Genomic DNA, 16,657 nt, shown 5'->3' on the forward strand with positions numbered 1-16,657 from the left:
GAAACGTATTTATTAAAATGTAGTCACTCTTCTGGCTACTGCATTTTTGAGATCGTCATATTTTCTGCAAGAGTAAATAATAACATTTATTCGAATTAACCCATGTTTAGGGTTCATGGGCTTAGCTTGTTCTTCAAAGTAGAAGGAGTTGTCGTTTGCCATTCCAGTTTAACACATAACTTATTATATTTGTTTTTTCCTTAAAGATGTTTAAATCGTACTTGTCTGATTTGATTTTGACATTCAGTAGTTTAATAATAGGATGGACATAGTTTTATTTGAATATATTTAAACAAACAAAACAAATATATCAGATCTTATGTGAATGTTTCATTTAATTACATCACTATGATTTGAATAAAACCATAGAGAGATGCAATTAAATGAAACATTCACATACATATTGAGATCTGTAGTCATGGGCAAAAAAAGAAAAAAAATGTATTGAACTGCTGCAGTGGCATTAATAAAATGAGCTGTCAAGTGTAGCAGATGCCTATCTATAAAGATGAAGCACCAGCAGAAATAATGCAGTCAAGACATGGCTCTCATGAAAGCATCTAGCACAGTAATAGCCTTGTCAGATATTCCTCACATAGGTTTAAAGATCTTGAAGTTAGTATACTCTATACTGAATTTGTATCATGAGTACACCCTAACCTAACCCAAACCCTAAGCATTATAATTACTGTTGATATGGATACTATAGCATTTCCCGATCACTATTGTAATCTAGCGTTGCATGGAGTTTGTACACCGATGACATTGTGCAGCTTTAAGTTGTACAAACGCGCTGATGCAATGTGAAGTGTTTACAAGGTGTTTAAATTGGTCAGCAGAGATACAGGGTAGTTATTACCAGCCTCTAATTCCTTCAGGGTAGGTGGGGGTGGAGGTCTGTTCTCCAGAAATCACATCTGACACTGTGGCACATCAGTAATATGTGCATTCATGGGTATGGATTCACCTGCCAACTCAGCACCAACTACCATCCCTCTCTCAAAGTCTGTCTGATCTGACTGAAACTGACTCGCAACAGGGAGATGCAGCCTTTATATTGACTAACAAAAGAAGCAGAATAAAAGTGTGTGCTGCAGGTGTTTCTATTATTCTGTCTGAGTATCACACATGAGCTCCCCAGCGCTCGTTTCCCATAAAGCCACAGTTCTGCCTGGGAGAGGCCCAGGATGGAACGGCAGGCAGCAGGGATCTTCAGGTTAGGGCTGAGGAGAACTCTCTCGCTAACAGTGCTGTGACGGGAAGCTTGCACAGTGCCCACCAGCACGGCTGTGCTTTACTTATAAAATACCTTTACAAGCAGCAACATTTATAAGGAAAAAGCAGCAAGGCCTTGGATAGGAATGACTCCACTGGGTACAGCATTAGTTTGTATTCCTCTGGGAAGGAGTGAGGGATTTGCTTCTGGGAAAACAAAAATACAGAGTACACTCAACTCCCCCATTACACTAATGAGTTGCTTCTTATCAGAGAGAAGAAGGCACTGAAAGTCTGCCATGGGAATCAGTGAGATAAGGTGGATCAACATCTATAAAAGTAATTCTAAAGTAATTATAAATAACAAAGTCCCTTACAGCTATTCACAAACATTTCAGTGCATATTATTTGGGCAAAAATGTAAACAAAACAAAAAAGCATGGTTCTGGCAGAGAACTCACTTTAACCTTTAATCAATTTATGTAAACGTCATATTTATTTTAGGCGCTTTCAATATCAGATCAAGTCGTGAATCGAATAGCTAGTATCTTATTTGTCCTTCGATAAACAATACGTCTAATGATCAGCAAGGAAAGGATTTATATCTTACCTCAATCAGGTATCCCTGATTGGTGCCAGAGTTCGCCTCCTCCTCCCCAGCCTCCACCTGCTTTTTGGCTTCGTCTAATAGACAAGGGCAGTTATCCTGCCCCACTGTCCATGGTTTCCCTATAGCCTCTCCACTTAGCTGTGATCTAATGGACAGGGATACCTCGCAAGGCAAGGTGAAAGGCTGAAGGTAGTGTAAAACCAATTTGTTTTAGTATCAATGTAAAGTAATCTTCTATTTCAAAGGCCACACCTGTATTCAGTATTAAGACCACCATCTTCAATCCCAAGTATGTTCAATCATCTCTCTAACAAATCCAACGTTATGAAAAATAACCAATTTTTTTCCTGAAAAATGGGGTGCAACATGATGGAATTCATTTGCACATTTCATTTATATCTAAAACCTGAAACGGTACATGAGAACAATTGGCATAAAAGAAAACTTAAATAAATAACATCTAGAAATATGGTTAAGTTGTTAAAAAAAAAAAAAAGAAAATTCTGTACTGACACCAACTCCCATTTAAGGCCACATTTTGTTGCTCCGTTGACTGGCATCATAGTGAGGTTGCACTCTATAATAAAATGTAGAACAAAAGGTAAGTTCACAAAATTGACTAAGGGAGCAGAGCCTGTGATATGAAAGCAGTCCATCCTTTCAGGGAGTGGCAGATTGCAGTGTAGCAGAGTAGCGGTAGTCGTTACCTTGTTGCGTCTCCCTGTCGGTTTCTGTAGGCATGAACTGACTCAAATAGGTGACTCTGTGCAATGTCACAAGCACGTACCTGCAGTGCGACATGAGAGGGCCATAAACTGATGCCCTTTAAGAAATTGCCTGTAAAATAATAATCGTTCCAAATGTTCTCCACCTTGCATGTCAGTTCATTATATTGGTCTCAAATGGGCAGATTTTAAAGAAACATAAAAAAAAAATGTTTTCATTTTCAAACATGACATCCAGCACTGTTCCATTTGCAAGCCATGCTTTTTGACTGTCTCACACTTCTTGGGTCATTTCAATTGTAGGATGAAATTGTGTCCACCCCTTTCATTGGTTTCCTTCCTGTTAATAACCAATCAAATGCTTTTCCTTTTGACTGACATGCTTTCTGTCAGCAATATGCTTTGTCCCAGAAAATATTTTTATTTAAATAAATTTCATGCAAATAAAATCTCTAACAGAAAAAATATGTTGCCAATTTCCACACTCCAACTTCCCTGAGGGAAATGGAGGCAGTAGTCATTGATTACTGGTCAAGGAGCCCTCCAGAACAGTTTAAACACCTTTGGCATGTAATATGAACGCTGTCCATGGTGGCCCTTCATCCTATTGACAGTGTTAGGGCAGATGTGTATATATATATTGTCCAAAGCTGTGCTGGGTGACTGTCAAGACAGGTAAAACATGCAGTGTTGTATCATCCTGGCCTTTTGTCAAAAACTCTTTTTTGGAGGTAAAAGGAAGGAAGATCAAATGTCTCACCTGTTCGTTCAGCATTGGTAGTAAATGGGTAATATTTCTGCAGTGTTACACTTCTCATAAATCTATTAAATGTATTTGAAGAGGAGATGGTTATCTATTCCGGAATACACAGATATATTATGACAGTGCCAATACTGCTTTGAAGGTAATTTTAATCCACTGTGACTGACCGGGGTTGGGTTGCAATTTCCATATTTACACATAACTATACCGGATGGCTACGCTGTTTACCGGTCGTAAAGCTTACACTTCTCAAATATAAGCACACAGTACATCCCACGGGTTGTCAGTTCAGGACTCAACCTTAACACAGACAACCCTGCACAGTACTCAGGCTCATTAAATACGAGTCACTCATTATCATCCTCAGGTGATGGTCCCTACTATTCTAACACCCAGCACTGTGCCTGTGAAGAAATGTAGTCTTACTTATCAAATGTTATAGCTAACTTGAAATCTACAACTGTTGAAGAGCTGAAAACAAGTAAAAATGTCTAAGTAAGCAAATTATCAGTTCAGTTAAGGGTCTAGTTAAGTTATTGAGAGCTCGGCTGGAATGAAAACCAGCAGCAACAGGGGGTCCCCAGGACCGAGTTTAAGAAATATATTAATGTATGATTTCTTACCTGCTTATAATCTTATTATGTGTACATCTATTCAATAAAAAATACACCCCAAAAGCATTATTCCCCTTATGTTAATAGGATACTTTATATCATGTAGACTTTTATAATTTCTATAACGTGTTGTTGCTTCTGTTTAAATCATTATTAACATGCTTACTAACTACTCCAGAAAAAAACGTCCTTTTTCAATGTGTAAAAGCTGTTTCTGAAGTGGTGTTTTTCAACTGTAATTTCTGTCCCCTTTGCAAAGAACTGCAAAAAAGTATGGGGAGCCATAGTTACAAGGACATGCTATGTGTGTTCCATCTTATAACAAGAATGAAAGTGCTGGTGGAATTGCATTGGAGGCACAGTCATGCCAGAAATACACAAAGGGAATAATGCATTTAGCTTCTCTGTAGAGTATTTAAAAAAATTGAATATTCCCAGAAGTGACTGGGATAAAAACAACCTAACCCTCAGCTCTAACCACTCAGACACTGCCTTTCGGACTGCCTTTTTTGAAATCCTTAGCTGTTTTCCGATTAAAGGGAGATATCTATCAGGATGATAGGATCAACAGTGGCGTCTACAGCTGCAGGTCTATGGAATGTAGCAGGTCCAGTTTTCTTTTTCACCAGTTTGTCGCAACAAACAGTAAAATAATATCGTGCACTTCTTTAGGTGCAAAGCTACAGTATTCTACACTCGGTTGATTATAAAAAAGGGCACATGCATTTTTAATTGCTTTACAAATCAGGATGAAAAACACAAAGTGCCTGCAGTGAAATAGTGCATTTTTAGCTTGAAGAATGGCAAAACCATGCAAAGGAGCATAACCTCAGGCCAGCAGGCGGAAGTTATTGGTTTTTTATAAAGCATTTTGCATCGATTTCCAGAAAGAAGGAAAGAAAAAAAGAAAGAAAAAGTCATCTTCTCACATGCAGAAAAATACATTGCCAGTTCAATTTTGCTGTTGAATTTAAGATAATCCTAAATATGATCATTTCTTTAAGCTGTGCTGCATAATACAGCATTTAGAATGATCAATATTGTAAATGCTTCCCACAGTTTTTCAAATAAATACCAAAGTGTTTTAATTTAAAATTAAAACAGATGCTTAGATATTGTTTCTCTACAAAGCCATTTAAGTTACAATATGAAATTCAAAACTAATATATTTTCTAATCAGTTTGAATGAGCCAGAGCTGTCATTAGACTGCTATTTTAGGATTGGATGACATCAGGCTGTTGCGATATCATTGGTCTTGCCCCTTAGCAACAGTTGTTTTAAAAGAAAGCATAAGGAAGCAGGAAGGACATAAAAATGTGTGTGTCAGATGAGTTACTTAAAGAATATCCATGGAATAAAATATTTTGTGTGCATGGAACTATTAGATTTCTATATACTAAACTGTATTTTGTAATACAGTCTGTAAAAGTATGCGTTAAACTTTTTGTATGGGACTTGCCATGTGTTAAGTGGAGTTCTAATTGGAAAGGAGCTCTTCCTCCTGCAGGGGAAATGGGGGTATGTGGGACTCAAATACATTTTTTAGGCCTTGTGGACAACATTACTACACTTTTATTAATTTCAGTTGTTGGTTTTGAGAGTTATTTAAGGACACCTTCTGATTCAAAAGGCATTCATTAAAAAAAAAAGACTCCCAGCAGGATTCTTATAACATTTATAATGCAAAACAGGCAAGCAAATTATGAAAATGAACTTCCACGAATGCTTAATGCAGGAATGCATTTGAATTAAAGTGGCTACTTTGTTTTATGGGATTTTTTTTTTTTTTTTTTTTTAAAGAATCCACTTTTTAAATGTAATCTTATTTAGCTTCTAGAAAAATAATCATCACTAAGATACTGCACATTGGGGTCTATAGACAAGCTCAAAGACAGGTAAAGGCAGGTTAAGAGACAAATGATAAGACTATAGGATCCAGCCAGGACATTATCGTGGCGAGTGTGCTAGGGATTTTTATTGTTATAAAGGGTCACACCTTTAATTCAGTGTACATTTCTGCTCTTTATGGTTTCTACTGCATGCTTAGTGATAGCTCTGCTAGTTAGTGGATTAATTAGCAACAGACTCCATCATGTACTGAGCCAAAGTCTTCTTATTTATCTTTCAGAATAAGCCGTCTGTTTAACGGCACGGAGCCCATCGTGTTGGACAGTTTGAAACAGCACTACTTCATCGATCGAGACGGGGAAATATTTCGGTTCATTCTCAGCTTCCTCAGGACATGTAAGCTGCTTCTCCCAGACGACTTCAGGGTAAGGGTGCTTTCAAAGTGCTAAAGGAAACTGAGTGCAAAACTATTGAATGTGTCAAAGCTATACTATTCACTTCCTGTGTTACAGGTAATAGTACCCCACCAGACTACATGCTTTCTGTATTCAGGATTTCCTGTTACCTATTGCACAAGAAATTAATTTAGAGTTGTGAGAAAGTGAAAATTATGGCATATGCAGTGTGGCAGAATCTGAGGTGGGCTGGGAAAATTCTTATAATCACATGGTTTAAATGGAATGAGGAATACTGTTCAATTCAGGCACTTAAGATTCTCCAGACAAGCTCAAAGTAAAAGCAGATTTCGAGAACAATTAGTATAGCTCAGTATTGGAGCAACCAATCGCTCAGAAGATTTGCAAACACCATAAAATAGCATGAGAAATGTTAAAAAATAAATAAATTAAAATTACATTAAGATTAACCTGTGTGTATTATTACCTTTCACTATTATGTAATTGTTTCTCGTATACCAAACAGTCACAGACTGCGCTTATACTGTCACTGTGAAGAGCCATCCCAAAATACAAATACAAATTCCAATACAAACAAATTTAAAGGTAAAACACTTTCCTAGAAAAGTAGCAAAAATAGTATAATACAGGAGCCAACAATAAAGGTAGAAATACTGCACGTGGTGTTTGGTCTTCATGGAATTTTGAAGGCCTGAAGGCCCGAATCCACTGTTTTCCAGGACAAGTGTTTTCTAAATAAGGCCTTTCAGGTGAAATATTGTGCTGAAATTGTTTTTATATCCCAAATGGGATTTTGGTGAAAACTGGAGAGGGGTATTAAATGCATAGGCAGGATATTAAATACATCTAAAATGAATATGGGTAAATATTGGTGGAGGCAGAAAAACTGACAGCATTGACAACAGTGGCTCCAGCTCACAGTGTAGCAATATGCATACGCTAAAATAAACAGCATGGTTTGAGTGGTTAGGTTATATAGATGTCATATAGTGTGTGTGTGTGTGTGTTTTTAATTAAACCTGTTTGTCTACACACACCTGGTCCCTGTTATGTGGTGCCCACGAGCAGTTATTGGATATAAATAAAAACACAACAGACAAAACACTTAAAAAAAAGGTGACTTTATTTAACTACGAAATTGGATTTGGACGCTTTAATTAATCCACAACCACCCAAAATACATAGGATTATGAAGAGTAGCTAGATATTTAATTCTGGTTTTATTTTTCAAAAAGGCAGTGAACAATGTTGCTGGCTACAGAACTTCCTCTCACAGCTCTGCAAGCACACTCCACTACTAAACTGAATGCAGGTTATCGATTCCTCCACTGTTAGAGGATTCAGTATCTACAGACGAACGGAGCACATCTACAGCCCTTTTGTGTATAAACTGATCACTCTTGCCTCAGGATTCTCCTGAACCAAACTAACCAGAAATCCTAGTCTTAAAGTAATAGTTGCTAACAAAAGAGTTCCATGAAACGTCTCTGCCATCTATTTATTTTATAGGTCTCAAATGAGTAGTTGTTTTTTTTTTTGGTGCTACACTAGTTTGTAAGCCATGCTTTTTATCTGTCTTATACTAGTGGTCCCAGATAAAATGTTTTCAAATTAAAAGACTTGTGCTAGAGCACATGTTTCTTTAAAAACCGCACATCTGACACCTATGCAGCTAATGAAAGTGCAAGATGGCTGAGATTTATGGAATTATTTTTTAGCTACAATTACTTTAAACTAATTTGTGCGTGACAGGGAAAAAAAAAAAAATTTCTTAACGCTTTTAAAATACATAAAAACAAAAAAAAGACAGTACTACCTTTGACATTCAGAGGGTCACAACAGCAATGGAACAGCAACCTAAGGCTTAATGATAGGATGTTGGTGCTGTTGAGTTCATGCATAGATCTGTGTAGAGGATGCTTTTAAATTGGATCAGTCAACAGCCTAGAATCGCAACATCCCTCGCCTGTTATTCAGTACTAGGCATTTGTCAAGCAGATACTGGCAAGTGTGTTGCATTATGAGGTAGGGATGCCACCTCTGAGGTACAAACAACCAGGACATCCAAACTTTTTCATCTAAAAATGTTTAAACCGTCTTTAGAAATCCTGTATTCATCCACAGGGTAACAGTCATATTACATATTACAATATTACTACTATAGGACTAACCAATTGATAGTGTGGGTCTAGTGCAGTAATATTGTATCTTTATCTAACCTGTGCTCAACGTACAGTGCTGGCATTGTGGTGTTGCTTTAGTATTCTACATGGATGATGAGGCATAAGATTAAAAACTGATCTTTTAGTGTCCTGGGAAGGCATATTGAAATCCCTCGACACCTTTATCCAAGCCGGGAAGATCCAGGGAAAACAGGGACAGGTGGCAACCCCTGTTTTGTAGTGGTTTATCCACTGGAGGCTAGTTTGACACAACCAAGCCCAGGCTCAAAGGTGAAAGGCCTGAGAGGTTGATGAATTTGCTTCCTGCTCCACCCAACCCACTGTATCTGTATTTAGTGTTCTGCATGTCTCTGTAAGAAAAACAGCTGACAGCTTGCTTTTTTTTTATTTTAAACAAAATTCATGAAATCTAATGTATACTGGAGCAGACAGGCTTCTTCAGAAAATCAGCAGTTCAATCCCTCAAGGTGTTACTTTCCACTGCTCACAGCTATTTCTCTCTGTATGTTTTGTTAAACCCGTGTGAAAGACAAAATATCAAAAGCTCACTCACAAACAAGCCTTTAAAACAGACAGACAGTAGTAGATTAGATGTATCAGTCGCATGCAGTAATAATTCACTTTAATTGTGTTCATTTACCAACATGCCAATAAATGTTCTAGAACAGTCAGACAAGTGAGGTTTCCAGGGCTAGAGGCACAAAGCAATACCACACACATTTCCTGCTTTTCAAAAGGTGAAAGCTCACCTATTTGAATAAAAGAATGGTTTGCAACTGTCGTTGCTGCAGCACAAAAGCTGCATCATTCTTTTTTAAAGAAAATAAGTTATTGTGACAGAAATGGTATGGATTTTGAAGCACATAGAATAGAAATTAGGCTAATCCTGTGTGAATTCTATGAGCTGCAAGGGCAGGTAAGTTAGTTACAGTACTGGGGAATCCACCAAGAATGCATCAACCACTAATTTTAGGGATTTGATGTTATCCAATGTCTGTTGATGTAATCTCTGGCGATTCCTCAGTGCTGTAAAATGCTCTAGGTTTATCACATCGATCCCTTAATGACTTACTGTTGGAATCTCTCTTAAAAGTTTTACCATCTAGCCAATGTAGTTGAACTCAAATGTGGCTGTCTTTATGTGTATACTTTGTATTCTGTAGTTATCCATGCAATATGCACATATTTGATTCAACAGAACAGAGCCAAATTTCAGCATTCTATGTTGGTTAGATAAGCAACTGCTTGAGTGGATATACCTCTAGCAACTTTATTCTAGCCCAATTTAAGCTTAGTAAAAGCACAGGGAAAATATATCACTGTAGGATTGTGTAAAGGGGATATTTATGTGTTCTCATTCTAACAGTACAGTATGTGATAAACAACTAAAACATCCGTGCTTCTATTAAACTGATACTTGAGATGTGCTTGAGAAGTTCAGTGCTCAAGTCAGGGACAGGTTCAATCTTCATACCCAACAAATACAGCTGCAGCGGGGTTGACTAGGGTCACTAAGATTCCCATCCCAGTTCTGACTGTGAGGCTAATTACCGGGAGACACACTTACTGAATTAGATGCACCCTTCATCTTGTGTAGAGGTCATATATAAGTAGACAGACTGTAATTATCCCCTACTAGACGTCTTGACAAGCAATTCTTTTCTTGCATAGACGGTACTGAGGTTCTGTGACAATTCCTTATGAAATAAAATGTAACTGTCACAATGTGTAGTTCTTGCTGTAGTTGGTGTTGATTTGTATCAGAAGATAATATAGTATATACAGTGGACCATGTCTCTTGTATTATCAGACCATCTTCCTTGCTTGCACTTTGTCAGTTGTATCAATCTACAAACTCAGTAACAATGTATCCCTTTATCAACCGTGATTGGATCACAAACATAATTTGCAGGGAAATTGTGTGATTATGTTCATTGATGATGCTGGCATTGACAGCATAGTGCATTCGAGAGATAACACCCCTATAGAAAGTGTAGTAGTCCACCTTTTGTGGACTGTGACTAGAGTTCTGCGCACGTCATGGGCAATTTAAATCAGGCCAGTGATATCTATCATAGCAGTTTTATTGCTCATACAATGTGCTGCTCACAAGAAACCAGTCTTGTTTGCTGTAAATCGAACCAGGTTTTTAACATTGGGTATTTAAGTAGGACATTTTTCTTGTATTTGTTACGTTTCGGGTTTGTATTGAAAACTAGGAGAAACTGTCTGTACAGTCATACTGTTTTTTTGATTGTAATATAAACATGAGAAAAGATATACTATATACTCAACAAACAGACATTTGGCATGTGTGCGTGGGTGGCACCATACAAATATTTTTTTTATCATGGCCTTACAGGGCACATACAAACATACATGTGTCAGACCTCAGAGTTTTATCCAGAAAACTGGAATGTATCTGGAAATATAACAGAGCATACAGGTCTAGGGAAATGTGGAGGCATCACATTGGCATTTTTACATACATCTGTCCTATTGTGGTAAAACATGGGGACACATTCTTAACCATAAGATTTTGGGGATATATCGATATGCCTTCCTGTACTTCTGTATTGCAATAAATGTTTTACATTTGCACACATGGGGTGCAGGTCATAGTGATCCACTTTCTCATTACTTGTAATTATAGCTATGGATTGAGATATATGTTATTTTTCATATGGCTTTCCCGCCTTAACAATTCAGTCTGTAATTTTAATACTATTGTACCATCACCAAAGGATCTTCAACGCCCAATGACAATTACATGGTTTTATACTAAGTGCTGGTGGTAGACAGCTTCCCTTACTACGACACCACATCAGTGCCAGACAGTGTGCTCCGGAGCACAGTTCAATAGTTGTTCCAAACCCACCATGTTGTCATTCCTTGTAGTCTTATGGTCTGCTGATGGTTCCGCTTGCCAGCGTACCAGTGCTGTAGGTTTGGCAGCTACTGACGCTGTTCTAATGTCACAACACACCAGTGCTTTAGCTGTGCTGTCTTTTTTCTTCCTCACTTCAGTGGCTAGGATTACAGTGTTGTTTTCTGCTGGGCTCACGATAACTAAACTGCCTGGGAGACAGACCCCCTGTTAAAAACATATCTATCCCTCGTCTCAGTGAATGATGGGGAGCTACACTTTGAAACAGAAATGACCCTGGAGGGTAACATCCCTATATGCACTTTGTCAGCGGCAGAAGAAAAAAATAAAAAAACCTTCACTCACAGTGATGTTAAATATTCTAAGATCTGTTTAAGATACTGTGTGTTGCCTCCGTGCAAGACGATAGCTGGGGGAGAACCATATTCTGTATGATAAATATCTTCGCCAGTCGCACATATTATCAGACAGCTTTTGCTTCTTGTTTTTCACAGTAGAGGTGATAATAATATACTTGTGAAATGAATTAATAATAAAATGTGTATGTCCAGCTGAAAATGGTTTATATATTTTAAAGAAGTTTCTTGGTTGGAATATTTACAAACAGAAAACAAATTACGCACAAAAGAAAAATCTGCAGCAGAAATGACATTAAAGAGATGAAGACATTTAAAAGGTCTACACAAAGCTATATAATAACCCAGTATGCACGCTGTCTCTTATTGTATAAGACCACATCCTTACTGGCACTTTGGTGACAGTCTTTAAGCTACAATATTGTAGTCTTATTGCTCATCTAAAGTGCTGCTCACAAAAATCACAAGGTCAATTGTATGGAATCATTTCAACACCTATGGCAACAGGGATATAATGGACATGCCTACAGCTATGGCCAGAAGGTTTTGCATCACCCTATAGAATTAACTAAAATTTTGCTTCAAAGTGAAATGAAACCTGCTGAATAATGTTACGTTCACATACTGAATTACAGACCGCTTACCACACTAAGGTAAACATTTCACATGCACGTTTCTGATAATGATAAATATTTAGACAATTCTAAATGAAATGTTTATACTCTGAACTACTAACGCCCAGCTAACATCTGATTTCTACCTTTGTTATAATAAACAGGTTTTCTTATTGCTTATGAAGAAATTTCTCGTCAGGAGTATAACATTATTGGGCCTCTCTGCTTGTTTCAGGATTTCAGTCTCCTGTACGAGGAGGCGCGGTACTACCAGCTGGCCCCCATGATCAAGGAGCTGGAGCGCTGGAAGCAGGAGAAGGAGCAGCGCAAGTACTCCCAGCCTTGCGACTGCCTGGTGGTGCGCGTGAGCCCCGACCTGGGCGAGAGGATCGCGCTGAGCGGGGAGAAGGTGCTCATCGAGGAGATCTTCCCCGAGACGGGTGACGTCATGTGCAATTCGGTAAACGCCGGCTGGAATCAGGACCCCACTCATGTGATCCGGTTTCCATTGAATGGGTACTGCCGATTGAATTCCGTGCAGGTAACTGGGTTTCTCGCTTGCAAAGAAACTTTAGACTGCCAGGTTTATTGCTTTATATTAGCAGGAACGGGATGCTTTCCTCATATTGGGTGCTGCTTCCCTTCCCATGCCAATAGAAACTCAAGGATCATGCTAGTATCAAGCAAAGAGGCAGGACCATATGATAAAGCAAGAACTATGCCAGCATGATACAAGGATGAGGAATGATTTAATGCATGTCTCACAACTTGCCTAATCGTTGCAGTATTCTTTTAGCGTCATAGGGTCTATTTGAATGATCTTAACACTGGCTGATCCACTGCCACCATAAAATGTATTAGCAGACCTTGTTTCACTGTATTTTTATTGTATGTGATGGGTCAATAAGTTACCTTTGTCAGAGCGGCAGTATTTAGATTTGTAACTGTTTTAAGATTATTAAAATAGCCGCCCCTGTCCCTTTTTACTCCAGGTTCTGCTCTGGGGCAGGGGTGCAAAATCTGGGTCGAATTCAGTCATTACGTGATTAAGAGCTGCAAGGTTAAATTGGTCCAGCTCAGTAATTTAGTTATAGGTGGAACAAAGCCAGGAGGGCTCCAGACCCTGGGGAGTCAGAATTGTGCCCTCCTGCTCTAGGGTTTACTGGCTGGTATGATACGGTACCTAGTTCACTCAGATGGCAGCTGATGCAGTTTTACTGTAAAGGCCTCTTACTTTCCTCCCCGAACTATAAATCCCCGAATGGATTTTGGTATAGGGTGACAAGCGTCATTAAAAAAAATACGGAAAACAGAAGTGTTATTTGGGTCTGGATAACTGGCAATTAAAAAACTAAAACAACTGGCTCATGACAATGATAAGTCACTTACTGGTTTGTAGTCTCAATTTATTTCTGCATTCTTTCTTTTTTTAATGTATTTTAGGTTTTGACACAAGTGTTTATTCAAATAGACACCATTTGTATATTAAATTAGGACCAAACCTGTAATTTTACTTCCGTTTAAATACAAAAACTAAACAGACACTAAAGAGACTCACACACACTATTAGAGATGCTAGACCCTTATTTTAATTATTTGAATGGCAGCTGTATTTAGTAACACTGGGACAAATATTCAGTTATTCAAAAAAGCACTGCTTGAAATGTGTTCGCTGGCAAAAACAGCCATGTCTGCATTCGTTCACATAGCAGTGTTTCTCTTTTCTTTACTACTTAATTTGATAAAGTGATATGGTACAATTTACCAGCTAATTACAAATGAAAGACTATTAGAATATTAGTTCACGTTTTGAAAATAAAAACCAACATTCACCCATATCTAAATTTGCCTCTCTTTGTATCAATGAAAGAACTTATCATTAATTTTGTTAAGGACAAAAAAAAAAAAAAAAAAAAAAAAAAAAAAAAAAGGGGGGGTGGGCAAACTTTGCACTTGATTAAAAATCGAGCCCTCTGTGTTGCTTTCCCTGTTTAAGGTGTGGGAGAGAGCCAGGCTGTGACAGCATGTGGTGCTGTGCTATAGAGGCTGGAGCCTAGGTGCCACCTTGCCTGCTCTGGAGCTGTGATGAGTTATCAGCTCTCCTAGTGAGTGTAAAGCAGCAGGGCCCGCTAAGAGTCTGGTGGTGTGTTCTTGTAACAGGATAATGAACAAAATAAGTCTTATCTCTGTTGTGTGGAGAAAAGAAAAAAAAAAGTACATGCATAATTTATGCATATAGCTCCACTTTTTAAAAAGGCTTGAATATGAGACAGCCTAAAGCTCCCACCGTCGCTTGCTTTAAATCATCTCTCAAGACCCACTTGCTCTCTCTTGCTTGCCATGCTCTTTAAGCCTGATATCTCTTATTAGCTGTTGTGTCTTTGCTACTTCTGATTTTTCACTATCTTATTCTCATGATTCTATATGACATACGCATACTGTTAGGTCTCTGCTACTTCTGATCTTTCACTGCATCTTCTTCTGACATATGCATCCACAATGTTTTAGAATTTTCACATCCTAGCCTTTTTTCACTGCATTTAATGTATTATGCATTGTTTTTTTACTCTATCTTGTAAAGCACTTTGTGATGGTGGTCCACCATGAAAGGCGCTACATAAAATATAGATTGACTGATTGATTGATAAAGCACTTTAAAGCATCTATTGCATTTTTTAATACCGTACTTTGAATTTTTTTCAAACCTCCTAAACTAGATTATACTTCTCCTTTTGTCATGTACAGATATTTCTAATAGCTTGCAATATAATTAATTAGCCACTTCTGTTAAGAAAACATTTTAGAAATTGTATTTGACTATGAAGCACCTGGATAACCCTCTCTCTCTGGAATCTAAAAGTACATTTACACTAGCGTGCCGGAAACTTTCCTCTACTCACCACGCACCAGTGACCCCTGTAGACTGGCCGGGCACCAGCGGGCTTGCCTGTAAGCGGCGTTGTCCTCCGACGCTTGTTTTTTTAGCCTATGTAAAGCTCAGTGGACCTCTGTTCAAGAAACCTGCTGGTGAGATCAAGTAATAAGATACTGTCTCAAAAAGGTGGTTGTTTTTAATCAGTTAAAAGACCACTATTTACATAAGATTTTGTCAGTTGCCATTTTTATCAATGAATTAATAGAATTTACCTTCTATATGGCAGCTGGGGTACTCTAGGAGGCTGGTGAACAGTTTGTGCCAAACCTCTGCCCGTTGCGCCTATTTTGCTGTGTTGTTGGAGCCCCACCCTGCCCATCCTTAGTTTGAAAGGCAGAAGGCAGGGTTTAGGTGTTGGCTTGTTCAACGACTAGCACAGGTACAGATGCCCTGGCTAACCCCTTCATAACCCCTGCATAAAATAGCTAAGATAGACGTGGGAGTGTCACAATGCATTCTTCCACAAATTATTTCTTTATGAACGGTTCTCTGGGATCACTGAGCATGTTCGCTACCTTGTTATTATGAATGTGGAGCAACTATTAGATTATTGATGTAATGCAGTCTCAGAGTTTGAAGTGTAAATGACTTCAAATAACATTTTCAGGGGGTTTTAGGCTGTTAGGAATAATTCATATTACAGTTACTCTATTGTGTTGTTTTTGATAGGTCTGTGTTAAGGTATTTTGCTTCTGCTATAGACTGACATGTTTCATGAGTTGTTCTTTAGTTCGAATTGCCTAGCGTAGGCATATATAATGTAGTATGTATGTATGTATAATGTAATTTTTATATTGGGAAGCACCACATCTATCTAGTGTACTGCAGCATTGTGCCAGAAAAACAAGTGGCAGATCACTTGACTTGCTCTTACTTTGATGATCCAGTCTAGTTGATCTAGTCCAGTGGTCCTCAAAGTGGTGCCCGGGGGCAAATTCGTGCAGGCGAAGCCAGGCCATCGTGCTGTTCTTAAATTATGGGCAGGGGTCGGCACCACCAAGTTGCGCAACAGACACTTAATAAAATTACCGGACTCAGTGACGGACATAGGGGGTGTATAGCAAACAGCAGGGCACAGTCCGATTTAAAGCACATTCTCCAATATATATAGAGGAGCTATGCACACGAATATCAATGAAGAGCAGCACAGCTGTATATAGCTACAGTAGTTATCTAGGAATAATAATAATAATAATAATAATAATAATAATAATAATAAATAATAATAATAATAATAAATTGAACTCACTTAGTGTTTTTGAATGTACTTTGCCGCCGCAGCTACCTCGAAGTCCTTTGTGCTTGTTGTTGCAGTTGCTATAAGTAGACATGCATCAACGCCACAGTTCTCAAGGCGATTCCTTGTGGATGTTTTAATTGAGTTCATGTGGCTGAAGCCTCGTTCGCAGCAACAGGTGTCAGGGCTCAGTGTCAGTAAAAGAAGTGACAGCCTTGCTAGTTCACCGTATTTATCCTCACTACTTGACTTT

The 16,657-nt window shown here is 38.3% G+C and overlaps 1 protein-coding gene across 1 annotated transcript in view; it reads left to right on the forward strand.

Moving 5' to 3' along the window:
• LOC121296588 (BTB/POZ domain-containing protein kctd15-like) overlaps nt 1-16,657 on the forward strand; it is a 29,395-nt gene that overhangs the window by 5,920 nt on the left and 6,818 nt on the right. The window contains exons 3-4 of the mRNA XM_041222299.1: nt 6,057-6,201; nt 12,468-12,773. Of these exons, the coding sequence (XP_041078233.1) occupies nt 6,057-6,201; nt 12,468-12,773 (451 nt within the window). The remainder of the gene's footprint in view (nt 1-6,056; nt 6,202-12,467; nt 12,774-16,657) is intronic.

Source organism: Polyodon spathula, chromosome 21 (assembly GCF_017654505.1).
Source record: "Polyodon spathula isolate WHYD16114869_AA chromosome 21, ASM1765450v1, whole genome shotgun sequence".
Lineage (NCBI taxonomy): Eukaryota > Metazoa > Chordata > Actinopteri > Acipenseriformes > Polyodontidae > Polyodon > Polyodon spathula.